This window comes from Falco naumanni, chromosome 11, assembly GCF_017639655.2.
Source record: "Falco naumanni isolate bFalNau1 chromosome 11, bFalNau1.pat, whole genome shotgun sequence".
In the NCBI taxonomy this organism is placed as follows: domain Eukaryota; kingdom Metazoa; phylum Chordata; class Aves; order Falconiformes; family Falconidae; genus Falco; species Falco naumanni.
The window spans coordinates 34,250,652-34,278,559 of NC_054064.1; the positions used below are offsets into that span (position 1 = coordinate 34,250,652).

At 40.2% G+C, this 27,908-nt stretch overlaps 1 protein-coding gene across 3 annotated transcripts; it reads right to left on the minus strand.

Annotated features, from left to right (window-relative positions):
- On the minus strand, positions 1–27,489 carry ANKRD13C (ankyrin repeat domain 13C). Of its 3 annotated transcripts, none has more exons than XR_005830145.1 (14): positions 26,943–27,488; positions 20,840–20,881; positions 16,831–16,935; positions 15,802–15,887; positions 14,243–14,288; positions 12,465–12,531; positions 10,845–10,989; positions 9,942–10,073; positions 8,841–9,002; positions 8,006–8,085; positions 6,421–6,519; positions 5,767–5,867; positions 3,548–4,627; positions 1–3,040 (listed from the first exon to the last, which is right to left on the minus strand). XR_005830145.1 is itself a non-coding variant. In XM_040610533.1 (14 exons), exons 1-13 carry the CDS (start codon positions 27,289–27,291, stop codon positions 4,497–4,499), a joined length of 1,545 nt encoding a protein of 514 aa, XP_040466467.1. In that variant the 5' UTR covers positions 27,292–27,489; the 3' UTR covers positions 1–3,623; positions 4,485–4,496. The 3 variants fall into 3 exon arrangements, 2 of the variants coding, with proteins under 2 accessions (XP_040466467.1, XP_040466466.1); XM_040610533.1 differs by having other exon boundaries at positions 1–3,623; positions 4,485–4,627; positions 26,943–27,489; XM_040610532.1 differs by having other exon boundaries at positions 1–4,627.
- Between the last annotated feature and the right edge of the window lie 419 nt (positions 27,490–27,908).

Below are 27,908 nucleotides of genomic sequence, written 5' to 3' on the forward strand. Positions count from 1 at the left end.
TTTCAGAATCAAACAGCATAATTTGGTCTTTATTCTAACAAATGATACAACCAAAAATTACTATTAGTGAAGGTAAGTTAAAAACATGGACCAGACGACTAGTAAAATGCAAAAAAGTGACATTGTTTCCATGATAATTACAAATTGTAAGGAAAATAAATGTGAAACTGCAGCATTACAGGAAATTTGTTAATACAGATTAAATAATGCAGTTACCCTTGCATGAATTACAAATCAAGAACAAATACTTTTAAAAAAAGATGGTTGCTTTGAATATCAACTGAACAAGGTGGGTTTCCAGCACAAATATATCCAGAGGTTTGTTGTGGTTTTTTTTTTGTAACAAGTCATTTCAATACATAAATCAAGAATTGCAGTAAAGTGAGGACAGTGACTGGAACAGCAGCTCCTTGAAAGGAAAAAGAAAACGCATTCCCTTTGCCACAAATTAAAGCAATATTTTGGAAGACTAGTAAAACAGTTTGGTTACGAAACAACCCTAGGAATTCTTTTACCAAAATGAACGGCTGTCTTTTAATATTTGCAAAAAAACCTTACAGCCATCAGAAAAAGAAAGAAAAAAAAAAAAAGTGGTGAGATCAGAAAGAAACAATGCCCTAAACTGTGAACTGAGGTGGTCACTCCCACAGCCCCGGCACGGAGGTTTGCCCCTCTGCTCACGCACCACCGTCAGCTTAACCTCAAAGGGCACCGAGGGGTCGATACGGCGGCTCTCCGCGCCTGTGCCAGCTCCTCTCCTCACCCCACCCGTGTTAACCGCGGGCAATGCTGTACCCCTCAGCTGGCGCATCCACAAAGACGCTTCCAGTTACCCAGACACACACACCCCCCGGGTCTCCCGGGCAGTGGAAGTCCCTGCGCGTGCACGAGTCACATGCAAGGTAAAGCTGGCAGGCTGCCTGCCGCGCAGCGGTGATGAGACCACCTCCAAAACCGCCGCGGCTAGGTATTCACTCTACAGGGGACCAGACCTTCCCTTAACACCCAGCGTGGTCTTAAGGAAAAGGGGAAAAAATAAAAATGAAGTTCTGCTAGATCAACCCTGCTAGAAAAAATAAATTACCAAAAGATATCTGACCAGGAGATCGCAAGTGGTACAGGACACCGGTGCCCACAGCACAGCTGTGGACTAAGGCTCCCTCTAGACTCGAAACACTTCACCCATCCACAGCACCGGCAAAGCTTCTGCGCAGACGCATCCATACTGACAAATACGCACTTTGTGTCTGTACAAGACAAAACCCCCTTGCAAGCAAAACAAATTACAGTGGATAAAACATTTATATCAGTTTGGACAGAGTCACCACTAAAGAACTGCACCAGCACAGCTACGCTGCCAGGATCGCACCTCTTCGTGCCTGTGGATTGCTACAGTTGTGCCAAGACGCGAGTCCCTAAGGTAGGCTCAGCCTAACGTCCCTCTTGCTCGTGAGGACTCCTGCAGCTTGCAGTGCATCCATCAGGAAACTATGCCCCAAGCGTCCCTGTGTTTGAAGTTTCGAAACTCATCACTAGGAATGTTTCAGAAAACACATCACCAAAAGCTGGAAGGAAATGTACCGAGAAACCGCACACCGAGTCTGACTTCATGAGGCTGTCACAGGAATCAGACAACAGTCACCGAACTGGAAAGGACAATCTGGTTGGAGTCAGATCATTCAGCTCCATAGTAAGAAGAAAAGAAGCAGCAGGGTACGTTCACCGTAATAATGTAAAAAACAACTCCAGTCAACCAAATCTGGGTCCACTCTTCTCTGCTGACACTCCAAATTACAGCAAGTCTTAATATAGCAACCCACTATAAAAAGTTTCTGCAAATCTTAAAATGTATCAAAGTTAGTAGTTGTATAATCATGACTGTTAAAAAAACCCACATAATCTGCAGCCAGAGTCCGTGGAAATGGCAGAAAACACTTCCGCAGACTGCAGTGGGCTTCGAGTCGGACACCTCATTTGCCACCAGAAGATGACATGGGCTGTTCTATAGGCAGACGGAGATACACAGAACCCTCTGTTCTCATGTAAGGCTATACAAAAAGCTTTGTTTTTTCAAGTCTAGAATCCAGTCCACTGCAGTTGTTATACTGCCTAAACCACGTAGCTATGTCCGCTCCTTCCTATGCCAGCCAGCCCTGTAATGGTAATCTGGAATAACCGAAAACGCGAAGTAATGTGAAACATATGGTTCCTTCCCTGCAAGACTGAGAAAAACGATCTCTAACATTCACCTTATGGAGAAATGTTCTTCTGCATTCGCTGAAATTTCCAAGTAACTCTGTGCTCCTGTATGGCGCCTGCACTCTGCGGCATCACGCCTGGCACAAGACCCAATCCAGCAGCACTCCACCAAACATTCTACCCTGCAATGGATGTCAGTTAAAGAGGGCAACAGCAGAAATCTGTATTTGGCCCCACGGACATTTAATCCAGACCTCCAGCACCGACAGGACAACTCAGTCCCTACATACATTCAGCCCTGGTCTCTCATGGCAGGGGTCTCAGCTGTTTCTGAGGAGGAGCACGAGGTGGGTATCAATTCATACCGTAGATGTACAACACTTCAGGAATTCATAATGACTTGGAAGACCAAGCTCCATCATTCCTACTGAATGTTCGACATCTGCTACTGATACAGTACTTTGACAGTAATTACAATTCTACATTTCCCTTTGCTTTTCCCCACCCCCTATAGTTCTATTTTTGATTTGCTTTTGAATTAATAACTCCAGTGTATCGATCATGGTCTGCAAAGTAAACATTACTCACCTGTCCAACTTGCAGGTTTCTAGTGATGCTGGAAGAGGATCAACCTCAACCTCCTATTTTCAGTTTACCTGTACTTTGTTGATAGTGATTCACTAGGACCCCACTTAGAGTGGGTACCACACCTCTCCAGAGCAGCCTCTTTGGGTTTTATACAGACGGATTGCAGAGGTTTTGAAAGAACATCTGCTCCAGACATGTATTTCCACATTCTGTCAATGTGCCTGACTTGTGATAAGCCATCTCCATTTATCACCTGCACAGTTAGTTAGGTTGGTTACCTTTACTAAGCATTGATGGTACTCTTTATTATAAAGTTTGATACTTAACTCTATTGATTTCCAGAAAAAGTTTTAACTACAGTGCACAAAGAATATAATTTTGAAAATATTTACATATTATTTTTTTACAATTACACCACAGCACTTTAATCTAAATTTCTTAATACAAACAAATAGCACCATTAGCCTTTTGCACAAATTCTTTCTAACAAACCAAAAAGCTGGATTATTGTCAAATTAGGAGACTGGAACCACTTGGAATGAGAATAAGCTCAAGAAGCCAGAGCACTGAAACGCCTATCTATTAAAAATATTAAAAGGAAGGAAATTAAGCCAGAAACATTCTAAGCATTAGCAAATAAAATCTTCCCATGTGAGCCCTATTCAATGTGCACTACAATTAAACTAACTTCAAGAGAAACTTTTTCTTATATGAAGATTTAATGCTCAAACCCATTGTTCTAGTAACTCTTTATACGCACCCCATGTTTTCAAGTGGCTGCTGAATACAAATACAAGGTAACCCAGCTGATGCTCAACCATTATGGAGCAAGTCTCCTAAGTAAGTAAAAAAAAGAAGATCAAAGTGACTTCCGAGCTAACAAACCAAGCATGCTAATCAACAAAGCATCATGGACACAGCAGGGACTCCCAAGCCAGTATGGTGAAGAGAAGTTAAGCGCAGAGTCAACAAAAGGAAGATTAATGAACAGCTCAGTGAAGAAATCAACGGTTCAGAGACATGGATAGCACCACAATGGATTGCACTAAGGTGCTAGAGGAGGTACCTTATTCCCTGCAGAGCAAATGCTATTTCTGAAGTGTATTGCAGTATGAAAATGCAATTGTTTTAATGGTTACCATTTGGTTCATTCATCTACAGAAAATGCATTCCTTCTAATATACGTTCAACTAACATTAGAATTACTGAACTATACATAATGATACATACTTTACAATTCATGAAAACAAAGCTTGAAAGAATATAATATGGTCATCTTAAGTATGGTGGGATGTTTCAGAGGGCTAATATCCAGCTAAGACATTTCAACTTTTACGCTAATGGTCCGACAGTGCTTTTTGTATCACCAAGAAATGTAAAAAATTTAAAAACGAATGATAGTCCTCACAGCTGTTAAGTATTATCAGGGTCATTGAGGTGTCAAACTACCACGCTTGCAGTACTGGATGTATAAAAGTGTGAACGACACATCAGGAGACTTGCTGTAAATCAGGAACTAGATTAGATGCCCATTATAGTGAGTATCAGTACGTCAGTCATTCGATGCATGTTCCCTTTTCTTCTGGATTATTAAGTTCATCCCTTCCTTTATGACCCACTTTTCTATCTATATCTGTGGGCTACTTGCATCCACTTGCTTTCACTGTGGTACGCTGGTATTGTTATTCACCACTAACCTTCCAGTTTAGTTAGAGATCAGGAAAACGGCTGGGGTCCTCCTTGTAGTCATCAGGAATAGTGAAGATGGATTCATCAAATTCATCGTAACGGAACTCCTGAAAAGTCACAGTGGCTGTGATGGTGGGAAATACAGGAATATCTAGATAGGAAGCAAAACAGTACAGTGAAGAGCCAAGAAATACAGGCTTACCACTAACTGCCAACTGCTACTTAAAGATCTGGAACTTCAGTCTTGCTAAAGACACAGAAGCTTGTTTAGCATGCTATACAATGGTGATTCAAAGCTCTTAAAAAAGGGGGTTTAGAGAAAGTTATTTCAGAATATACTCAAGATACCCTCACCACCAAAAATACACCCAACTCAATATAGCATTCAAAAAAGTAATTAGTATTATTAATTCAGAGGTTTTCCCTTCTTGATGCAGACCAACAACACAAAAACCAAGGTGCTGTGAACATACAGATTAACCTCTTGAAGTAGAGGACACTGGCCTGAAGATGACAGAAGATCAAATAACCTTGCCACACTTAAGAGTTTGGCTGAGCAAACCCACATGAGAAGATGAGTCTTTTTAACGTTTGCTTGAAAATATAACCCATTTCCAACCTGAATCTAGGCTGAACACTTGAAGAGTTCTCCTCAATAAAACTGGCTTGCCCATGAATTAACTAGCTAAGCAAAAATTCAATCCTAAATAGAGCTGTGCAAACATGACAAGAGGTAGAACAGAGTCTGTTTGGAATTGTCTAGCTTAAACAGCTCATTGGTATGCAAGAAGTCCTGTAACACTTGGAAAAGGTACTGTTATTTTTTGGCAGTTTATGCTGTGATAATCTATATCATGAATAAATTGCTTTACACATTTCTGTTTGTTAGAAATGTAATAGTTTTCTATTTATTTGTAAGTGAAAAATATACCAGTAATCCTTGAGGAAAAAATTAAAATGCTACAAAATATTTAACTTATGACCGAGATAATATTTTAATCCAAGGATAGTTCAGCACATCTACAGTACTCCGAGAGCAAGACTCTAGCATTAGGAAAATGTAAGCTACAGAGCTCTCTTCCTGATTAGCACTACATTCCCCTTTCAGCTGCACATTTCCCACCTAACACTACTTCCACTAACTTTGCTACACTCTCCTGAAATCTACAGCAACACACCCTTATGTAAGAGTTCTTTTCTAAAACTCAACAGAAGCTTTGAACATACTGCAGGAATAAGTACACTCATTTTGGAAATACAAAGCCACAAGAATTGTTGTAGTCTTCTTACCTAATTTTACAGGAAAGCCTGGTGGAAGCTTCATTTGAACAAATTCTCTAAGTTTGTTAAAGTGCTTGAAGGGTGCAATTACTTCTAAAACATTCAACAATCTGAAAAGGAAACCAGATTTCATTACAAATTCTTGTTTCACAATCTCTTCCTTTGTGTAGAAAAGACAAAAATGACCCAAAGAGCAAGATGATAAAAAAGGAGTTGAAAAATTACATGATGTTTACATATTTATCTCCTTAGACCTTCTATATCAGCTTCCTCCCACACCCTCTTTCTCCAAGGACATAAGAAACCTGACATGGTTTTGTACTGGTTTAGAGGACGTAACTTTGTGCTAAAACTTCTTAAAGGAAAAAACATTTTAGAATTCTGTAGGATTGGGCACATCAGTATTGTGACAAGTTAATGATAAACCTGGTCAAACCTCTGGTCTTATCAAGTAACGTAAGCTCTTGGCTCTTCCAAGAACAGGCACACCAGCACTGAGGTCTCCAATTTTAACAGTTTAGATGCTTAGCAGCATGACTTCATTCACAGGTTTTAAACTGTCAAATCCCCATATCTGAAGATATGAAGAATTTTGCACTCCATAAATACATTAAAACATTTCCTACATATATGAAACATTCATGGCCAATAATTTTGACTTACGATTCAATTCCCAAGGGAAATTCCTGGCTCATAGCTATTGTGGCTTTAAAGGTTTTCTTGCTCTCTTTGCAGACCAGCTCTCTACCCAGATGAGGTGCTCTGCAAGGTGGAGGGGAGAAAGACAAAGTCAAGTTTTTCCCAGCGAAACCTTGGTTTTAAAGGCAGGCAGGCAGACTCAGGTTTGAAAACACCAGTAAAGAATTCTTACAATAAAGCAAATACTTGAAAGTAAAAGCTGTGCATAGTAAAGATGACTCCGTAACCACCTTAATTTAGATGACTACAAGTTCTGCTAAACTGGGAGAAAAAGAGAGTAACAGTTAAGGAAACAAGTTAAGTAATTCCTCATAAACACTGTATCAACAAACACTACAGAAATATATACAGCTGCTTGCAGGTGTTAATTAAAATAGTCTATATGTGAACAAAGTATCAAGGTGGCCTAGAAAAAGGTTAATTCGCTTTCAGCCTAAAATATGAAACAATCTCAGAGAAAGCAGAAAAGTTACACTTATCAGTAGAAGGCAATACTGGAAAACACAGGACAGAAAATTCTTTCACAGGAGAGGAACAGACAGGTAATAAATAACAAATCTTTCCCTCTTTTGCTTTACATTAGCTAGACACCTAGACTTCCCATTAAACTCCTTTCAGTTAATCAGATTATTAAACAAAGTAACATCTTATATACATCTTTATTTCTGTCCCAACAGTAACAGCTGTTGAAGCATAACCTATTTATTCTGCTTGAATATTCATTCTATCTCAAATATATTAAAAATTAAATTCATTTAAAAAACTCAAAACAGAACCATGTGCATTTCTAGTAAGCCTGTACTGTATATCATGATATTCCCTGGTAACATCTGTATATAGGCTGGACTAATATCTTTGGAGAAAGGATTTTTATCACTATTACTTATGTGACACACTCAGTACATTTTTGTGGTCCTTCTACATTCAACAGCTAGACGGCATGCAGTCTTAGAAAATAAACTCAACTGCTTGCATCTCCTACAAATGAAGCTACTGTTATAGCTGTTTGCTACCCAGCTACACACCTAGAGGAGAATATCTTGCAAATATCTAGCCAGTACTAGATCTGTACGTCCTTGTATTCCAGAAGTGTGCATTTTTTAACACTGCCACTGCTACTGGAGTCTTATTAAATCATAAACTTTTATTTTAAACATGGTGGATTATTTATTACTACCATAAGATAAATTAATTACAGAAATGAATTTGTCAAAATCTTCCTAAAAAAAGCCAGCTTAGATGTGCGTATTTTCAAAACATTTAAATTTCAAGCCATGAGTATCAGGTAGACACCCATCCAATATTTTCATTGCCAGTCGATGCAATAATACTGTTTACATACTCTACCTCCGAGTGAGCCTACTGAAGAATATCAAACATCTCAAGACATCAAAACCAATGTTCCTCTGTCTGTTTATAGAAAACTATAAACAAAAAGCACACACAAACTAGAGAACACACACACACAGAAAAGACAACACCTCCCACCCCACCCCAACAACCTAAAGGTGTCTATGGAAGTTAATGTCAATAAAACAAAACCACTTACTTCCCATTTTCAGCAGATATGTACTCTTCCCATGTAATCGTATTGGGTGATGGTGGAGTAAGTGACTGCCGTCTGACAGGCTGTTCAGAAAAACATGTCTTAACTGTTTATCTTTCCTTATATTCTCTTAGAATTTTGCCATTCAAAAGACAGAGCTGTACTTCAATTCTACGAAGAACAGCAATAAACTATCCAGTTTGTGGTTGATACTTCACTGGGCTTTTCAATCTCCTGCTCTTGCACTCACAGTCTCCATTTAGGTATTTGGCCTCAAACTGTATTTTACATAGAAGTTAGCTGGTTTAATACATCAGTTAATCAGTCAATTCATGTGTCTGAATGACACTTAACAAAGCACAAGCTAATACAGGAATAAATTAATCATTTTTAAAAGGCTGTATGCATGCTCCCAGATGATGTCTGGCTCATTATGAATAGCTCTTGATTTCATGGTGATAATAACAGGCTTAGTTCCATTTTAATGAAGCTAAAGGAAAACATGACGGAAAAGAAAGCCCGAAAGGCGTTCTAAGCAATCAACATTTGATCCAAAAGAAGTTGGAGTGATTTGCCACAGCCAAAACCATCATCTTTTACTAAGAGACAAATTAAGATTGAAATATCCAATACCATCACAGAAATTCCTCAATGTGTGCACTAATCAGGATAATCCATTAACATATCACCATGATTATAATTGTAGGTCATACTTACTATTTTAAAATTAAGACAACCAGAATAAAAACATTATCTACAGAATTTGCTGAATGACTGGTGCAAAAGATTATTCTCCTACACAAAAATTTACACACTGTGAAGAGTTACTCAAGCATACCTCAAAATTTTGTTCCATTAAGTTGCCACCTTTGCTCAGGCTCTCCATGATAGCTTTATTTCGAAGAATATCCTCCTCACTGAGATGTTCTCTTCTTTTCCTTGATTCTAATACAAGTCCATTAACCAAGTAGAAATCTGCCAAGAAGTTTCCTACTCTTTCCTGCATGAGAGGAATTGGACATTAATGACTTGCAGAAGATAAAATAAAAACATTTAAATTCTTGTATATCCAAATAATTGCACTTCAGTGCAATAGGGTAACTTCAGTATTGAGATGTTGTAATTTACACAACCAACCACAGGAGCCATCAGCGGACAATCGCAGTAAGGTATGTACAGCACAAACACAAGAACTCCATCAGGAACAGATATTTCATACCAATGGGAATTTTAGAGGCAGGAAAGATTGTTTAAGAGTGGCCAAGGGAAGTCTGACTAAAATCCCCTTCGACATCATGCTGTGTTAAAGGATCATTTACACATGTAGAATACGGATATGGTATGCAAAAGGGAAAAAGTTCTGAAATACTAGCTCAGACAAAAACTGGTGATGAACGGCAACACCTGAACAGATCCAGATGAAAACAAAATCCTTCAGAGCTAGTCAGATAGCAATTCCCTAACCAAAGAAGTTATGACACTGGCTGTTTCAATTTCTTTCCCAGGTGAGAACCTGTACCTCAGTCAGACTGGTGACACAAAAGGAACACCCAAAGGAAACTACCCAGAACACTCCCGTCTTCCTGCATTTCTCTGACAGAGGAGCACGCAGAATCCTCACTACGCACCCCAGAATGAATTTGTGGAGACCCTATACTCCTACAATACAGTAATTTTCAGTACTGTCTGTTCTCCCCCCTGTCCAATAGCTACAGTTTGCTGTCCTTCTTCCAAGTGACTTTCTTCTTATGAAGGCAGCCCATCTTACATGTTCTGTGTGGTCAAACCAGTGACAACTGGGAGGATACGGGGAGACATTTTATCTCCATCCTGGACATCTTACTCTTTTACTCCTTATTTCTTCCCAACCCCATCATCGTAAGGCTGTCTGAACTTTTTTGTCTTTAGTAATGCAGTCTGAAATTTTCCTTCAGCTTACTGTTTTGTCTTCTCGAAAAAGCCATCCCGTTTGGGCACGTGTGAAGGTAATTGATTTGGTTGATAAAGTTGCTGAGTAAATATCACTGCTCATCAAAATGTCAACCTCTTCTTCTGTTTCCATCTCAGATTCCTAGAAGAAAAATTCCCAAATACTGAATAGAACTTAATAATAATGATTACTTCTTCTAAAATATATTTTTTTTAAATATTTAAAAAAATCAATAAACCTTTTGCTTTGGAACTTTTCCCAGAACTAGCATTTCCTGAATTTTCAAACTGTTTTATAGAAGCTCTGCCCAAATAGTTACCAAACAGCTTAATCTTAAATATTAATGCAAATAAAGCATTCAAGTATGATTTATCCAGAAGCTCAGCACCCACACCCTTTGCACAGGCAAAGATCCATATGCTTAAGTGATTGGTGGATAAAGCTATGATTAAAAACTTGACTAAATACAAGGGGTCTAATGAGTCATACCCTTGCACTGGTAACAACCAAACTGGCCACAAAGGGACTAAACGGATGCAAAGCAGTGGCAAGCAAGTTTGAAAATCCACCTGAGGACACCTCAATTAAACCCACTGCAGAGGTTAAAAGTAGCATGCCTATGTGTCTATTCAGACTAATAAAAGATTTTTCCAAAAGATTCACATTCTAGCTTTTGCCTCATTTGGAAGTTTGTGTTCAAAAAGCACTGTTTTTCATAACAAAATTTTATGTCATACATATACATACAGCTTAAGTTATAACAACCCAACGAAAAACTCATTGGTTTGCATTCCTTTGCAGCTTGTTTGGGTCTTTTTGAGAGACACATTTTATTTAGTAAAATAAGTCAGGCTTCGGATGTGAAGTAAAAGCTTGAGATATTTCACAACCTACATTCACACGGATCTTTACCTCATGATGTATTCGCTGGTAAACTTTTTGTTCATTGTCTAAAACTACAAAAGATTCAGAGGGTGCGGCATCACCATTAAAAATGAAGCTTAAATCCCCTCGTTGGCACTTCATGTCAGTAAAGTCTATGAGAGTTGTGTCCAGCCTGTGAAAATATACCAATACTTTAAAAGGAGTTATGTTCTAAAAGTAGTAAGTTCAGTTTGCAAGCAGAAGCATTTTTTTTTTATTTAATCACAACCAAACACACTAAGGCCTAAGTTTTCATAGAATATTTCATAAGTGAAACCTGGATGCAGAAATAAAACCCCCTGCTATTAACAATTACGCAGTTTCACATTATAATATTTCTACCGTTATAAATGCATTCCAAACTATACTTATGTTAAATTCACAGGGTAAGGTAAAAGTTCTATTCTGAAAACTTTATTTCAAAGCCGTCAGCATGAGGAAGTGGCAGAATTTACATAGCCAGTATGTGCTACACCCTGAGAAATACAACTACTCCATATGATCAGCATCCTGTTCTACAAGAAGCAACCACTGCTTTGAGGAACAGTATTAGGACATGACCCAAATTATGAGGAGGACTAAGAAACAGACTGATTTTTTTATTTGACTTATTTTAGTTGCTATTTCTATTTTTCACCCTCACCAACACAAAGGAAATGCTTCTGCTGACCTAAATAACTAGAAGATGGAGCCAAGGACAAAGATCTCTCTAGCAATTCATATCTGTTACTGCTAGGATATTTACTTCTTTAACAAAGATGGTTAAAGAACCTGAATTTAGGCATCACTTCAGTTCTAAGAGGTGATTGCTTAACACTCATCATATATTGGCCCCTGAATTCAAGAAAGAATCTGTAGCTATTTCCACTCAGTGCCAGTCGTTAACTCCCCAGTCTTGTACAAGCAGGGCACACAGAAATGAGGAGAAAAAAAAAATGCTTTCAGACTCCAATTTGACCTAAAAAGTCAATTCACACACTTTCACCATCATCTTTAGAAGAACAAAATTTTCTACAGATTGAATCTTCTGAATCATATTCTGGACTTTTTGTTTGTTTTAAACTTTGGAAAAAGCCAGAAAAAAAACACCTGAATCCAAACCCCCAAACTAAACCAGTTAAAGAGCTGTGCTCGGAAAGACTCCTGGAAGCACTCTATTAATAGAGTTCGTGAATCTGTCACATTAAGCATTTTAAAAAGAGAAACTGTATTCCTTTTTTTACTACACAGACTGGAGCAGCAACATTTCTCCACAAAACACTGAAAATTCATTTATTTGAAATTGTGTTAAAAATACCAAATATCAATTTGCAATCAATCATTGTCATGTCTGGTAGCTAAAGCTCTACACAGCTTAATTGCTTTTGCTTTGTGTTTTAAAGTGACTCAGGAACGGAAGTTAAATTCAGATCAATAGAGAAAAAAGATAGGCTGAAGTTCAAACCACTTCTTGCCTCTAAACACCAATGTACAAACAACAGTGCTGTTTCACAAACGTTTGCAGACTCCTCGGTGATTTATTTAAGACCACACTGGAACCCAGTGTTTTCACTAACATGCAGGTTATTTATGACTTGGATAACACACACTGTAAAAATCAGTGCTTACCTGATATTTATACCTTGTTTGTGTATTTTACATGCATCAGAAGGCAGAATTCGGGAAAGTAAAGGCACTAAAGGTAGGGAGAGAGAACGCAGTTAGACATTCAGGTTCCTCTGCAAAGTACTTCTATTAAAACTATGCATCAGTTTGAATCTCAATGTATTTTAATACAAATACAGCATACCCATTTTCCATCATAATCTCAATACAAATACAACTGACTAATACCAGGGTTATTTCCATTCAATAACTGCAAAACTGATTTGTAATTGTACAGACTACTTTCAGCATCAGGAGGTAATTTAAAATGTCCTCAGCTGCAGCTAAATCATTTATAAATTCTAGCAACTCATCTTCTAGATGTCTGAAATTTTAATTCTATGATTTGACAGTTTACTCATCTATTGTACCAACTGAAAGCCTAGCTTTGTAGCCAGCTAGCTTTAATTGTTTAAAGCAGAACACCCACAAGCAGGAAAAAAACCCCATCCAACGCACTAAGCTTAGAACATCAAGCAAACATTAAAACCACCAGTGGAACAGTCGTTACAATATTACGAGATGGATATATGAGACTGTAGCTGCCCTTATGCTAAAAAGGACAATAAAACCAATTCAACACACTGGCATTTCAACACTTCCTTCAAAATGAACTAAAAGAATTAAGTCCACCGGTAAAATTTAATTAGCCTGGAGGACCAATAATTAGGACAGAGGCACTGCCCAGAGCACCTTTTTCCCTTCCAGAAAGGGAATATATAGAAAAAGACTAAGTAAGGTAAACAGCGAGACTCCGCATTGACTCCTGGAGAAGAGAACCCCTAGAAGTTGGCTTTACCCCTGGCATCACTATTTCTGTGCAATGTCTGACTGTCACCATCATACTCCGCAAGTTAGGCTGCAGCCCTGTCACTAAGCAATGTCTTATCTTACTCCATGCCTAGTTCTACTCTTTTTTTACACTGACTCTTCCGTGAAAAATTCCACTCATTAGATGTGCAGCACACAGTAGGCCACCTAGAAAAACGAGGTGTTTGTTCCGTATCTGTTCAACATTTGATGTCAGCCTGGCTGCTCATTCCTCCTCTGAATATTGGAAGAGGCATACAGCACAGTAAATAATACCTAAACTATACCTATATGAAAGTATATCAAGTTACCAACTTGAATTGCAACCCGTAACAGAAAGTATCCCTTCAGATATTTTGACATTATTCAGACATGTTGGTTGTTGTTAATACATTTTTGCTAATTTATTTAGATTTTTCTTCTACAGGTAAGAGGAGGTGGAAACTGAGAAAGCACTAAACATTATACAGTCACATAAAGAAACATTAAGGTGAAGCTAGCGTCTGAAGAACCTATCACATAGCTGCACTTAACTGACAGTCACCATTCAGAGTACAAGCTGAAATTCAGGAAATTAAATGCCCCGAAGTCCAGTTAATGACATCGTTCAAACCACTGCTCTGTCATAACACAAATCAACCAGACAGAGACATTTTAATATTTTAATCTTCTAATAATGGATCTCTTAAAGTAAACAGGTTGTTCCCCTTCAATAGTGTCACTGGATCACAGAATAGAATTCAGCTCCAAAATGAATAAGCAAAAATAATTCAGGAAAAAAGTTGTCTGTCCTTTCATTATAATTCAAGTCTTGAGAACTGGATTGTTAGCTTTCCAACATGCAAACCGCAAGAGAATTTAAGCTTGAGAGAACAAGTGTGCTGAAGACTGATTATATTATCTCCCTGTGAAAGGAATATGCAATTGCTTACCCCAACTTTGAAAATCCCAGTGAAGCTCTAGATAGAAGTCACCTAGCTGAGATGAAAGGAAGAATATATTAACAAGGTTTTTAGTCTAAAGAACAATTGTAAAAATTGCTGAAACACAGGCAGAAGTTGTGTTTTGCCAAAGAAAGAAAACTTTTTCTCTAATGTTAGTACTTGAATTTGTACTGAACTTATATGTTTCTGAAGCTTTAACTAGAGCAGAATCAATAATGATAAAATTATGTAAGTCAATTGAACTACACATTTTTAATGATTTTTAAAAAGTCAGTAATTCACACAGCTATTAAGATGTGGATTATAAAAGATTTATTGTAAATGTAAGTTTTTAAAAAGATCTATGGGGCTCTTTGCTTGCTTTGATTGATCACATCCAACCCGATGGAATTATATGGTCTGGCTTAAGTTAATGAGTCAGGTTTTAGCTGGGAGTATTCACATACACAAATTTCAGTTTGCCTTCTGGAAATATGCTTACATCATTACACTAAAATTCCTCTACCTCCATAAACAAATGCCAGCCAACTCCTTTAAACTGCATGCAACGCAAAAGCAAAGTAAGGGGTGACTTGATTAAAATTAGCAAATGTTGACAACACGCTGAGGTAGGCACATACTGCCACTCCACGCAAGAAGAGAAGCACACAACTCCAGGCCAGGTCTTACACTAGCAGGAATAAGGAACAGCGGAGCTGTTTTATTGAGGCTGTACCTGCTTTCTGTTTGCTCTCACACAAAAACTGAAAGCTTTTCACTTCTAGACAGACAGCAGGGTGTGGGTTTTTTTCTTGAATCATTGAAAAACATAGGAACATTGGTGAGCATATTCATAGGGTGTTATCACTGACGCAGTTTAGCTCAACTTTCCAGATGTATGGTTTAATTAACTCAAGAAAAACAGTTAGTTTTCTACAAACCCATTCATATTTTACCAGTTGACTATGCAGGAGAAGCTCACCCCACCTAAAGGGAAATAAACACCTGTGTTTTATAACCACAATATTAGCACACTAGCAGCAGTTTGAAACGGAGCTTTTCTTCCTGGTTTCTGTAAACTGGGGTACGTTTCACTCTGCTCAAGAACTGGCTGCTGCACACAGATGGAGAATCAAACCAAAAATCTTTTTCATTACACTAAGCAAGAAACGAAAGTGCCATTCATGACTAGTAACTAAAAAAACCTAGTAAATTATTCACCAAAATGAAATATTTAAGAAAGACTTAAAAGTCTAATGAAATAAATACAGATTAAAATTACATTGTTTGATTTTTAGACTGCAAAGACGACTAGCAGGTCTGTCTTACACAGACCTTTCTATCTGAATTTCTAGAAGTTAAGAAGTATTATCTTAAAAACGCACATAATTCTGTGACCCCTTAAAATGGACACTGTAAGCCAAGACTGCTATTAAGAGCAAAAGAGATCTGTAAAAGCAAGTAAAAAAACTTTTTTCACAGCTTGTCAGAGCATCCGTACTAAGAACACAAACCACTGCTTTTCCCTCATGATCATGTTTTTGTCAACATAACTGCCTTGAACTTACCTCTTTCAGGGCTTTTAATAATCGAGGTCGCTTTTCTTCAACACTTTCCCTGGACTGCTGTTTAAGCTTCCTTAGAAGTGCTGAAACTAAAGAGAAATTAACTATAAGGTAAATCTATTTTTTTGTTAATTACAGGTTAGTGTCATCATTTGACATCTTAAGAAAAGAAAAACCAATGTACATGTAGCATTTCATCAGACTTTGGAGAAACTGACTTAAAGTTATAGTAATTATACATAGCCTACTCTGATCACACCAGGAAGAGAAACCTCAGTAATTGAATAGAATATGAAGTATATAACCATGTTAAGAGGTCTTTTAAGTGCATATTAGTACACATGCAGGTACACATGTATATTATTTAACATGAGCCTATAGATTGCATAACATCTACTCCCACTGAGAAAATTCTTTAATAGTGAGCAGCTGACATGCTGTTAGAATGTTGTTAGAACATTAAAAACCAGTGCATTAATATATTAATATATCTATAATATATAGCAAGTTTTCTGCTATGGGACATGGTAATAGCAAATAGTATTAACATCCGCTAGCAAGTAGTAGTAGAATAATTTTCCTTTTACTACTTCATATCTAAAGTGAGTAATCACTGTATTTGCCTACTGAGATGCAACATAAAAGCAGTATCCCATTGCCAACTGATATATTTAATATACATATGACCACACACAGAAGTTCCAATTAGATAATCCCATACACCTGAAAATCTATTCTGACCATGTAACTCCAATTTTTAAAAAAGAAAACTGATTTATAGCTATTACAATCACTTTAAGCAAATCTTTACTTAGTATTATGTATCCTGATGCAATATCTTTCTTATCAAGCAAATGGACACGTGTAGAACTTGTCATATCATATTTAGATATAAAAGGTTCAGCTGATGAAGATAAACTATTCAGAGGACAAAACCAGAAATACTGTAATAAACTGTAGCTTGAAAATTTCTGTCTTCCTGGTCTGAATGAGGCCTCAGTTTCTGATCAATTCGGAAGCAGAGGTTCTTACTCATTTGTCTGTCTCCATAGCTGATGGCTTCTGCAAGAGGGCTCCATCCCTGAGCATTTTTCACCTTTACTGGAGCATTATGGGCTAAAAGCAAGTGGGCACATTCTGTAACAGAAAAGTAATAATTATTTACAGTAAGCGTCAGGGACGTAGCAGTATCATTCACAATAAAGGAAACAATACTAAAGCAAAAGCACTAGCTATTCAGTATATTAAACAGCTTATCAAAATACATATCTGGATTCTGACTCAAACTTTAGACAAACAAAAAGCATTTATGTACTTACAGCACTTCCCAGCTAAGTGTTAGCACTAAAAACATAATTGGTGATCAACCACCAATTACATAACCTCTGAAGCAATGCCTCTTCTGCTTCATGTATTTTGCTTTTTATAAAGCTGTATTTCTGCATGTGCATACACCCCCTCCCCCCCCACTATGTAACAAATATTTTTAAAACATGACATCAGCTCTACTTAATGCGCAAAACCATGTAGGCAAGACACCTTTCATGGTCTTCCACACAGGGAAGTTGTGCATGGTCTTCCCCCCCTCTGTCTCAGCCCCCTTCTCCCAAAGGTCAACAGTGAACAGGTTTGCTGGAAATGTGCACGGAGACACAGACTTTAGGCAGCTCTTGAGAACACTGCCTGTACAGGTGGCAGAGAGGAAGCCGTGGCACTAACACATCCCCATGCGCTCTGACATCTTGTGGTAAACAGCATCTAAAGTGGGCAAACAAGCATACTCTGACCTAGGAAAGCCTCAGAATATGTGCATAACCGGCCATACAACAAGTAACAGGTATTGCAGGACTAACAGCGTGGATACCTGGAGCACTAATATCAGAGCACAACTCATGGTCCTGTGCTCCATCCACACAGAGGTACACTTGCAATGCACTACATTTTTCATCAACATCAGTAACAGCGTGCATCACTGCTATCCCTGACGCTCAGCATGCACACGCTGTGCCAATAAAGCAATGTTAACATCTCATCAAAAATACACAAGTTCCTAGCAGAGCCATAGCCCAACCTGCACTCCCTTCTCTGTCTGCAGGTAAAAGGTAATGCTAGAATGATGAACAGTCCTTAAAATTAAGGACAGAAGCAAGCTTTCAGTGTTTCCATGTTTCGAATAAGCTGTCCTCATTTGAAACGGGTTCTTCAGTTTCTAACTACAGAAAGTTTCCTCACCGCATCTCATTAAAAATCAACCTGACCCATATGCAAATGATGAAGCTGGAGCTGTAGGCTGAAGAAATACCTCATTAGGAATAGGATGGGCAGGCATGACGGATAGAGGAACTTCCTGGATTATTCTACTACTATAGGTGTTACAGGAAACTGTCCTAGTCATTCCAGATGCAACAATCATGAGTCACTGGCTAGCACCAGTGTTTGGAAAGGAAGAAATACTTCACTGGTGAATATACTATCTTCTGTGGTAAATAAACAAAAGCCCTGACTACTTTGTCAGCAAACACAGAGAAGTATTTTTGTGGTTGCTACAAGATAGTGCTTAATACAACAACAACACTGCACAGTGAGCAGGCAAATAAGCTTGCATTTATCAACCAGATTACATTTTCAGTTAAACAAACACAGTGTAAATTCACCCTGCACTTCAGAAAAGACTGGCTATGACACTGCCATATAGAGCTGGACAGCCTACATGCATCACCCCAGAAAGACAGCAAAGTGACCTTTGGTATTAACAAGACAGATCAACATGGTAGGCACGGACCTGGGGTTCTTGGTGGATCAATGACTATGCAGGATTCAAAGTTGAGCCAGTAAAACTGGGTATTGTGCTGGATGTCACATACAAATAGCCCTGCTCTAGGCAAGCTACACAAAGGCTCACCACAAGCATCCTAAGGGATGCAGGGCTTTACCCACAGGATGACTGACTATATGGAAAGAAGTCAAGAGGTGAACTGCAAACTGAAATCTAAAACATGCAGCCAATGAGAAAAGGAGTAGAGGCAAGAAATGGCTCTCCCTTCCTCGCTGGACTAATCACAAGGATAACTCATATTCAAGGAATCTGGCAGCACTGAACAGATTGCTTTTTATCCTAGAGCTGAAACATAAAATAACCAAATTTTAAGAAGGACTTAGGACAAATATTCAAACACACTGAATTAAAATTCGTGAACTCTTTTCTATCAGTTCTATCAGAAGCACCTTTGATCAAAATTGTATTCATTATTGTGGTATGATACTGTTGTAACTATACGGAAAGTGTCCCTTCATGCCAACTAATTGCCTTTTAACCAAAAACCATACAACCCCTTCTACACCCAACAGTGCAAAACTTGTAAATATTAACTAATAACCACGACAAACTAAAGCTTGAAACACTGTGATTAGGCACAACAGAAGTCATATACATTACTGATCATCACTGCTTGAAAACACAAAGTGGTTACAAAACTAAAATCTACCTTACAAAGAAAAATGCCTTGTTTAAGGCTGAGAAATTAAAAAAAAGCTTCTGCCTCTGTTTCCCTCTGTTGTTCCACTCTAGTCCAGGACCCTCATTGGGAAACAGCAGTTCTGATAAAGCACTGTTTTTTGCAAGTTGAAAAAAATCTATTTGCAATTTCCAGCAGGCAGGCACTTGTAAAACATTGGCCTCACTGCTGTTTCAAAAAGTTTGCAAAACTTTTCTTTTCTTCCTCTTTATTTATTTAAAGTATCCCAGGCTAGACCAACACTGGCAGATTCCAGCAAGCTCTACTGCTTCTTCTTTTGTGTAAGCCACCTCTCTGAACTTCTTCCCTCAAAATTACTTCCCGCTCTAACTCGATTATCTCAGATCACTTCATAGGTATTACCACAACATCCTAAGACAACTTACTGCATTTCCTACATTCCACTCTCTGAATCTGCCAGGTGTTTTGGTTACCAAGAGCCCTCTCATGGAGCAGTACCCCGTACCAGGCACAGGACTCACACGGATGAATGAAACCAAGCCATTCTTGTTTCAGTAACTGAAAAAGAACTTCACTGTCACAGAGACTGAACAATCATACTCCAGGTTTCTTCCCAGTCCTGAAATGTGCCTACTTCCATACTTTCTATTTGAAATAGAAATCTAAACCTTGTGCTTTGAAATTCTGCTGTAAAGAAATCCTCAAACGGTATGTGGAAAGATGAGAGCCATTGTGAATCAACAGACTGCAAAGCCATGTAGGCTGTCCTGTGCCCCACATACAGTCTTGACACAGGAAGAAACACCCAGGCAGTGAGCCAGAAATGTGAATCAAACAAGAGGAGTATGCAAAAAACAGGTGAGAGATTACACTTCCACTTACAGAGTCATTTTATTCTAGAGGATGTTATTCTGATTGACTTCAGTGGGAAAAAGCTAACCAGGGTTGTTCAATATACCTCTAGTGAGCAGATTAGCAACACACAGAGCAACACTAATAACCAGAGAAGTGTTGACAAACAGAAAGGGTATCATCACACAAACAGAAATCAGTAACTTCTGTACCATGAATTAACTGCACATTAAAAGAGATCTCTCTGGATCATGTCCCCTGCCTATACACATCGAGTATATCCCTCCGCTTTAGCTGCCGGGATACCAAAGGGGAAGCAGGCGTGCACGTGCTGCCTCCACTGCTTAGAGGAGTTTCTCAGTCTTCTGTGATACTCCAGGCTTCCCAATTTCCTTCTAACTGCAAAAATTGAGGAGCTGGGCCCACCCACTCTTCTTGGTTTAGGCTCATAAAGAGTCCGACTGCTACAACTCCCTTCCACTCTACCCCATTCACTACCTAGCTACTTGATTTTGGCCCTCGAGAACAGCTCTGATTTCTTCTACAGTTTCTCTCTTCTAAATCTGCACAGTGTCTTCTTTTCAGAAAACCTCAGCTTTGAACTAGCTTGCAACACAGGAGCACGTTTAGGAAAACTGGAAAATCTTTTTCTCCTCTTGCCCCTAAGCTTTCAGGATAATTTAAGAGCTAGCAAAATTGATGGGTTTACCTACCTTTATGTCCCAACATCACAGCAAGATGTAAAGGAGTGTTTCCTAAAATAAATAACAGAAATAAAAAGATATTAGATTAAAAGTAACTGAATCCATTGTGATTCCTTCAGGTGTTTGCACATACAACTCAAAACACTGCATGTTAAGAAACTTCAGGTACATGACCTAATCAAGGAACACGCTAAAATACACCAGAGCAGTTACATTTTTCTAAGCAAGCACTTGGATTACACTTGTTAAATATATATCTGAAACACATTTCATGGGCCAAGAGTGCTTTTTTTTTAAATGACATCTTGAAATTATTCCAGCCAAAGAGGTCCAATTGTATCTTCAAGGAAGAGATAACCCAAGCCTCTACGCCTATCATTGTCTAAAAAGTCTTGACATTTTACAAAGAATGACGTATCTAGGCTAAAAGCTACTCACAAGATATGATACTAATTAAAATTTTAGAGCCCAATTTATTAATTTTTCAGAGATTTAGTACAAATATTTTACTAATATAGTATTGTGAAGTAACACTAACTTCACTACAAAATAAAACCTCTTGGTTATTTCAGTTCCTCATTTCCAAAGAAAGCTTTGGAGCTTATTAGCAGATATTACAAACATGACCTTATTTTCCTGGCTATGCATATGACACATTTTGTACTTCTGTTCTTAAATATGCACTGTAAGGTACAGAGGGTTGTTTTTCTGGATTAGTGCTGCAACCAGAATTCTGCTGTGTTTTATTTATGTAGCTTAAGGATGCAAAACTCTTCCATTTAACTGTATTACTCTGTTTGTTAATACATTTAAACATTTTCTTAGTGGAGTTAACAGAAAAATTGCTGGCAAACAAATTTATTTTGCAATTATAACAAATTCACTTGACTTTAGTTATTTTGCAGTATCATGTTAGCAATAAGTACTTGCTACATGCAAAAAATTATGTACTGTACATCTGAAAAACACAATCCAAACCACCGAGAGGTTGCTATACAAAGTAGTTGCTAGCATACCACAGCATCATGAAATCTCTTATCAAGATAGAAATTCTGCCTTCGACTGCTTGCCTAAGTGGTTTTGAACGAGCTATTCAACATGTAGCACAAATAATTCTTGCATGTCACTGGCAACATCAGACAGCTACATCCTGGTTCATTACACACACTCTAACCTAACCTCAAATTTTCTATTAATAGATTTTGTAATATCTGTGAGCCAAACAATAATTTAGAATACTGGATGCAGACATTCTTTGTTAAGTGACTGAAATAACAACATTATTGAGGAATGAACTCAAGAATGAGCCAAATCATGTACTCAAAAAATTCAAATTATGCAAGCCAGGGGCAAATACTTTCCACACCTTATCAACCACTTCAAGGGTATAGACAGATAGATAGAGAACAATAGCTCTACACTAAGGTTTCTCTTACATTAATAAACCTTAAAATTTAAAACCACACTCCACCTTTCAAACAGTGAATAAACCAGAGCCAGACAGCTCCAGCAACTACGACTGCTTGGTATAATGGCAAGAAGCAACAAAATGAAAGCTAACCAGGCCCCTGACAGCTTTCCTGAGAACTTTGTTGGATTTCACTCAGCTAACAAGCGGAAAGTGCAGTTGTGCAGTAACACACAGCATTTCAAAACTCCTCCGGACAAGGTTCTGACCAACCTGATCCAGTGTTACCTCTGCTTTGAGCAGGAGGCTGGAGTAGATCACCTCCAGAGAGCTCTTCCAGCATAGATTTTTCTTTGACTCAGTGATCATCTTCATACCAAAAAGTATGCAATTCAAAACATTACATGGGAAACTCGAATACAGCAGACAAGGGGGAGAAGAGGAGCATGCAGAACAGTACAATAACCGATAAAGCACAGAAATGAGAATCTACCAATTCCAGAAGAAAAAAAATTAAAAGCTATTTATGAGGAAGCTGAAAAGTGGTAACAAACATCCTGCTTGTTGGTCCTTGGCCAGTAAGTCCCTGGTAAGGAGTTCGTCTAAGATTTAAAACACCAGCAAGATAAAATAAGAGGATATCTGCTGTACCAAAGGGAGAGGAGCCACACTAACAGGTAAGCCAGGAAAACACCTTTAGGAAAGGGTGTAAGAAGGAGAGGCAAGGCAAAAACATAGAAAAAGGATATCGCAAAACTTAGAAAGTAACACTATAGTTCCTGGCCAGTCAGGCCTTTTTCTCACTGCCCATGGTTAACTCCTTTCCAGGCAACTCTTAACCCAGACCAGCCAAGCTCAGCGAGCATGGACGCAACAGCATGTGGCTGCTTTAGAGAGCCAGCTGGAGCGTGGTGGCAGGACTGCGGATGGCACGGTCCAATAACAGGCACACAGCACACCAAACCCTGCAAGCACCACAGTAAGCTAATGTACATTTCTATTCCATCAAAATTCCATTACTACTTCACAGAAAGTACCTCCCTAAAACAGTCTCAGCAAGAGCTGAGCTTTGGCACATCCAAAAATCAAACCTGCAAGAGCATTTTGCACAGTTCCATTGCTAATCATCTATCTTAAGATCTGATAAACCTGGGGAGGTCTTGGTGCTCTTTGGGACAAAGAAAATGGGTGTTAGCAGCAGCAAATTTAACTCTGACTTGTCAAAATAAGCCACCCACACTGTGTAAGGCTGTATGTCACAAAATGAAGAAATTACAGTGAGGAATCACTCTGCTCATAGAACATCTCCATGTGATCTTCAGGTTTTTCCCCCCAGCAGGAGAAACGAAGAACTGTTCAAGCAAAAAGACTCCTCTTCTGTGCAATCACAGTCTTAAGCAGAGGTAAGCTTTCACTCTGCCCAGGAAAACCAAGAGAAGACAAATTACCTTGGAAAAGATGAGACCAGCGCTGCCACATCTCCCATCTAGCAGCAACTGCCAACCATCAATATTGAGTCACAGTGACAGTACTTATCAGGGTCTGCAGTGGACAGCAGCCAAAGATTTTCCATACGTTTCATCTCAGAAACCTGGATGGCTGGCAGGTGCAATAGGACAAGTTAACTTCTACTCCTTTGGGAGAGATGGGACATGAAAACGTAAACCAAATCCCAGCAGCTGCTGAAACAGAGCCACACTATCACGGTTCTTGCTAGCATTTGGACGGTTAAAGTCCCAGACTGATAAATTAATTTCCACTGGAATTCTATCGCACTGCAACCTCAAGTTCCACCAATCCTAAAACACCAATCACGTTTAATTGCTTCATCATGGCAAGAACAGCTGCGGCTCCTCTAGAACGTTCACTATCCAGAGCACACAGAATAACTCTAGGTAAAATTAGTCTGATAAAAAAAAAAAAAAAGGTGAACTTTAATACTAATAAATTTTTCCTAGCCAGCGCACAGTGCCACTAAGCATTTCTGCCAGGACAGGCAAGAGGGTGGGAGAGGGCTGTTTCACTTCTTCCAGTTGCATGGACGGTTTTAACAGCTTGAGGTTTTCAAGGAACCACAGTGCAAGCCACAACAGTAAATGTTAGATTCCATGAAAACAAGTAGCTTTTCATGAGACAGCTGCTGGAGAGAGAGAGAGTTATATATTTGCATCCTTCTCTATGTCATTTACTTATGTAAAAGCTGTAATAAAAAGGGCACTGTAAATAATTAAGTGGCTGACGTGTAGTTTTAATGACTTCCATGCAATTTAATCATAACGATAACATGCTCAATACAATCATTTCTAGACACTAACTAGAACAGGAATGGGCACATACTTGAACAGCTACAATCAAATTCATTCTCTTTTGGCAACAGCTTGAGTCACCACATAAACAAGTCTCACATTTCCCTTCCATCTAAAGACAACTTCATCAATATCTATAGCTTTGGGAAATGAGCAGACAAGCTTCCCTCCCCAAGTCATGTAGCCTACAGGGCCTTATTCCAAGAAAGCAGTGATACCACAGTGCCTGAAATCCTGCACGTGCACTTCCAGGCCATGCAAACAAAACCTGTTTGCACAGAAACACAGTACTTGTCCACGGGCGTGTGCATGTGTAGCTTTTAACCTTCCGCTAGGCAACTGCCACACCTACAGGGAAGCTGGGTCTGTTTTCCAAGAGTAATTCAGCGAGATTTGTCTATTCCAGAATATAAAACGTTTTTATTCTGAATATATGTTTAAGCCCTTCAATACCTATCATAGTAAAAATAAAAGCAATCTAATAGGTACACATACAAACTTCTCCCAATAAACTAATTGCCTTTGTAACTATACTGGTGTTATGATGGGGTTTTGAGGTTAATTTATAGAGAGGCAGGCTGCCCTCAATTTACAGACACAGCCAGTGTTTCTTTTATCAGAACACCAAGAGTTTAACATTCTACAGGCCTTGGCTTTTCTGCACTTAACTGCACACTAAAAATGGGACTGAATTGTAAACAGTAACTGTTACTAGAAGTTCTTTCTCCCCTCTGTCACTTCCTTATTATGTACCAGGATTCTCCTGGCTTACTTCCGAGTGTAATTGTAAGCTGAAGTTATCTACCCCAAATAACTCACAATTCAAGTATGTAAACAAGTGACAGATGGATTCAGGCAGAAAGAAAACAATAACAAGGAAATATTAGTCAGGCCTTTGGTATGTGAAGACATCAAGGGTTTTGTTGTTGGGGTTTTTTTTGAAAACTTAATAGCGAAAGAACACTTGAAGTAAAAACTAGGAGATAATGAGACTGAAATCCCCAAAGCGCTCCTACTGTAAACAGCACTGAGAAAGCAGAAAGATGTTCATTTGAATTTTTTATATGTATATGAGTATGTATATATGTATACATTTTAAAAATGGATGGTATCACTGCTTGTGAAACACATTGAAGCCAACAGTGCAGCGAAGATGGATCAGGAAGTGCCTTCAAAGTAAAGATATTAAGCTTATGACGACCAGTTATTTAAGAGGAATTGGAGGAGGTGTAGGAGAGAAGTCAGCAGAAGGAATACAACGAGTGTGAAAATTTCTTCCCGAGTCTGTTGCTTTCATTCTACCACTATTTGCTGCAACGTTTGGAAAGAAGATGACAGGATAAATATATCTGTAGCTATATTTATAACAAAGTACTTAGAAAAATGTTGTGACAGTTGTAAGAAACAGTCCTCCCCATCTCGATTGAGAGAACTGAACCGTATATTACTCCCCGTACATTAATCTGTGTTTCAGAGTGCCTAATGTTATCATGGACATGGCTTTTAATTTCCAATTAAGTTATTCTTCCCATAGCACCAATCCCAAAGATTGCTCTACCTTAATGTTCCTTTTTATTTTACATAACACAATTAAGTAAAACAAAGGGAACATTTATCTCTTAATCAGAAAAAGAACATAACCATACCCTTTAATCATAACTTCCCCAGATACCACATGCGGTATAACTCGGCACTCGCCAGCAGGGAGGTATCGCGTTACTCTAGAGACAGGTAGGAAACGCAGAGATGAAAAGTAACCATGGAACTGAAGCTGACTTGACAGGCTGATTAATTTTTTAACAACGTAAAATATCCCCCAAATCAAACCTTATTTTAAAGTATGTCCTAGTGAGATTTTAAATGTTTATGCGTTACAAAGTAGCATGAGGATCCTATTCCTACCTCTGCTACTGCCACTCGTGTGTCCACAGCACCCTCGCGGAGGGGCAGAGAACAAGAATGGCTCTTTCAAATCGCAGAACTAAAGGATTTTTAAAAATAAAAAACACAAGAGGGTTTTTTTTTGGCCGGGGGAAGGACCAAGGCTAGTTCCAAGGACCAAAGCTGGCTTCCCCGACAGCCAAAGACCCGCTCCCGAGCGCGCCGCACACCCACAAAGCGAACAGGTGACAGGTCGCTTTCAACAACCACCACGGTAGTTTTTAAAATGAAGCCGGTCTCGGCCGCGGAGCAGCGCCCGGCCAGCGGCGGCTCTCCCAGCCTCCGAAACGCGGCGCGGGACTCCCTCAGAGCCGACCCCCCGGGTCCTCCCCGGCGTGCGGCCGCGCCGCCCCGCCGAGCCCGCCCGCGCAGGGCCCCGGCGGCGGCCCGGGCACCCCGAGGCCCGGTGGGGCCAGGCCGCGGCTCCCGGGGGAGCCTCCCCGCCCCGGCCGCTCACCGTGACTGTCCTTCTGGCCGATGCCCTGGGTGCGGATGAGGGCCGAGAGCCGCCTCACGTCCCCCTTGAAGACGCACTCGTGCACGGGGAAATGCGCCGGGCACTTGTCGGGCTCGGCGGCAGGGCCCGTCCCGCCGGCCGCCGGGCCCCCCTTCAGCGGCAGCCGGTGGTGGTTGCTGAAGATGCGGTGGCCCCCGGCCCGGCCGCCCTTGCCGCTGCTCCCGCGCCCCCCGGTGAAGATGCCCCCGGGCGTGGCCGCCGCCTCCTCCTCGCCGGGCGCCAGCAGGTCCCCGTCCTCCTTGCTGGGCTTGTGGTCCCTGCGCAGCGAGCGCAGCTTCTCTCCGGTCATCGCCAGCGGCGGCCCCGCGAGCGGCGGGGCCCCGCCGGGAAGGCTCACCGCAGCCGGAGGGTCGATGTGCTCAGAGCCGTGGCGGCGAGTCCCGTCCGGTCAGCATCCCCCGCCAGAAGCTGCCGGAGCCCGCCGCTCCGAGGAGCCGCCTGCCTGCCTGCCTGCCTGCCTGCCTGCCTGTCCGTCCGCCCGCCCGCGGGGGCCCGCTCAACGGCCCGGCGCCGCCGCCATCTTGGCCGGCTGCTCCCGCGAGAGGCGCGGCGTGAGGCAAGACGTGGGCGGGTATCGCGATACTTCGCGCAGGGCGGGCCCGCCCCTCGCAGGGACCGGCGGCTCCCGCCCCGGCCGGGGTTACGCGCGCGGCAGCAGTGTGCGCTGGGCACGTGCGTCTGGTGAAACGGTGCGGTGCGCGCCGGTAGTAAGGGCCTGCCGTTGCCTCACGGGTACGGGGAGAGGGAGTAGCTAGTGGGCCAGGCAGCCGGCCATTCTTCCCCTGAGGTGACTGCGTTTCACAGAGGGCCGTGCCCTCCTGCAGCCCTCGCAGCCCTTGCAGCGTTACTGCTGCTCCAGCACCAGTTGTGCTGCTGGGAAGTGCTCCTGCCGCCCAGGCTTATCTC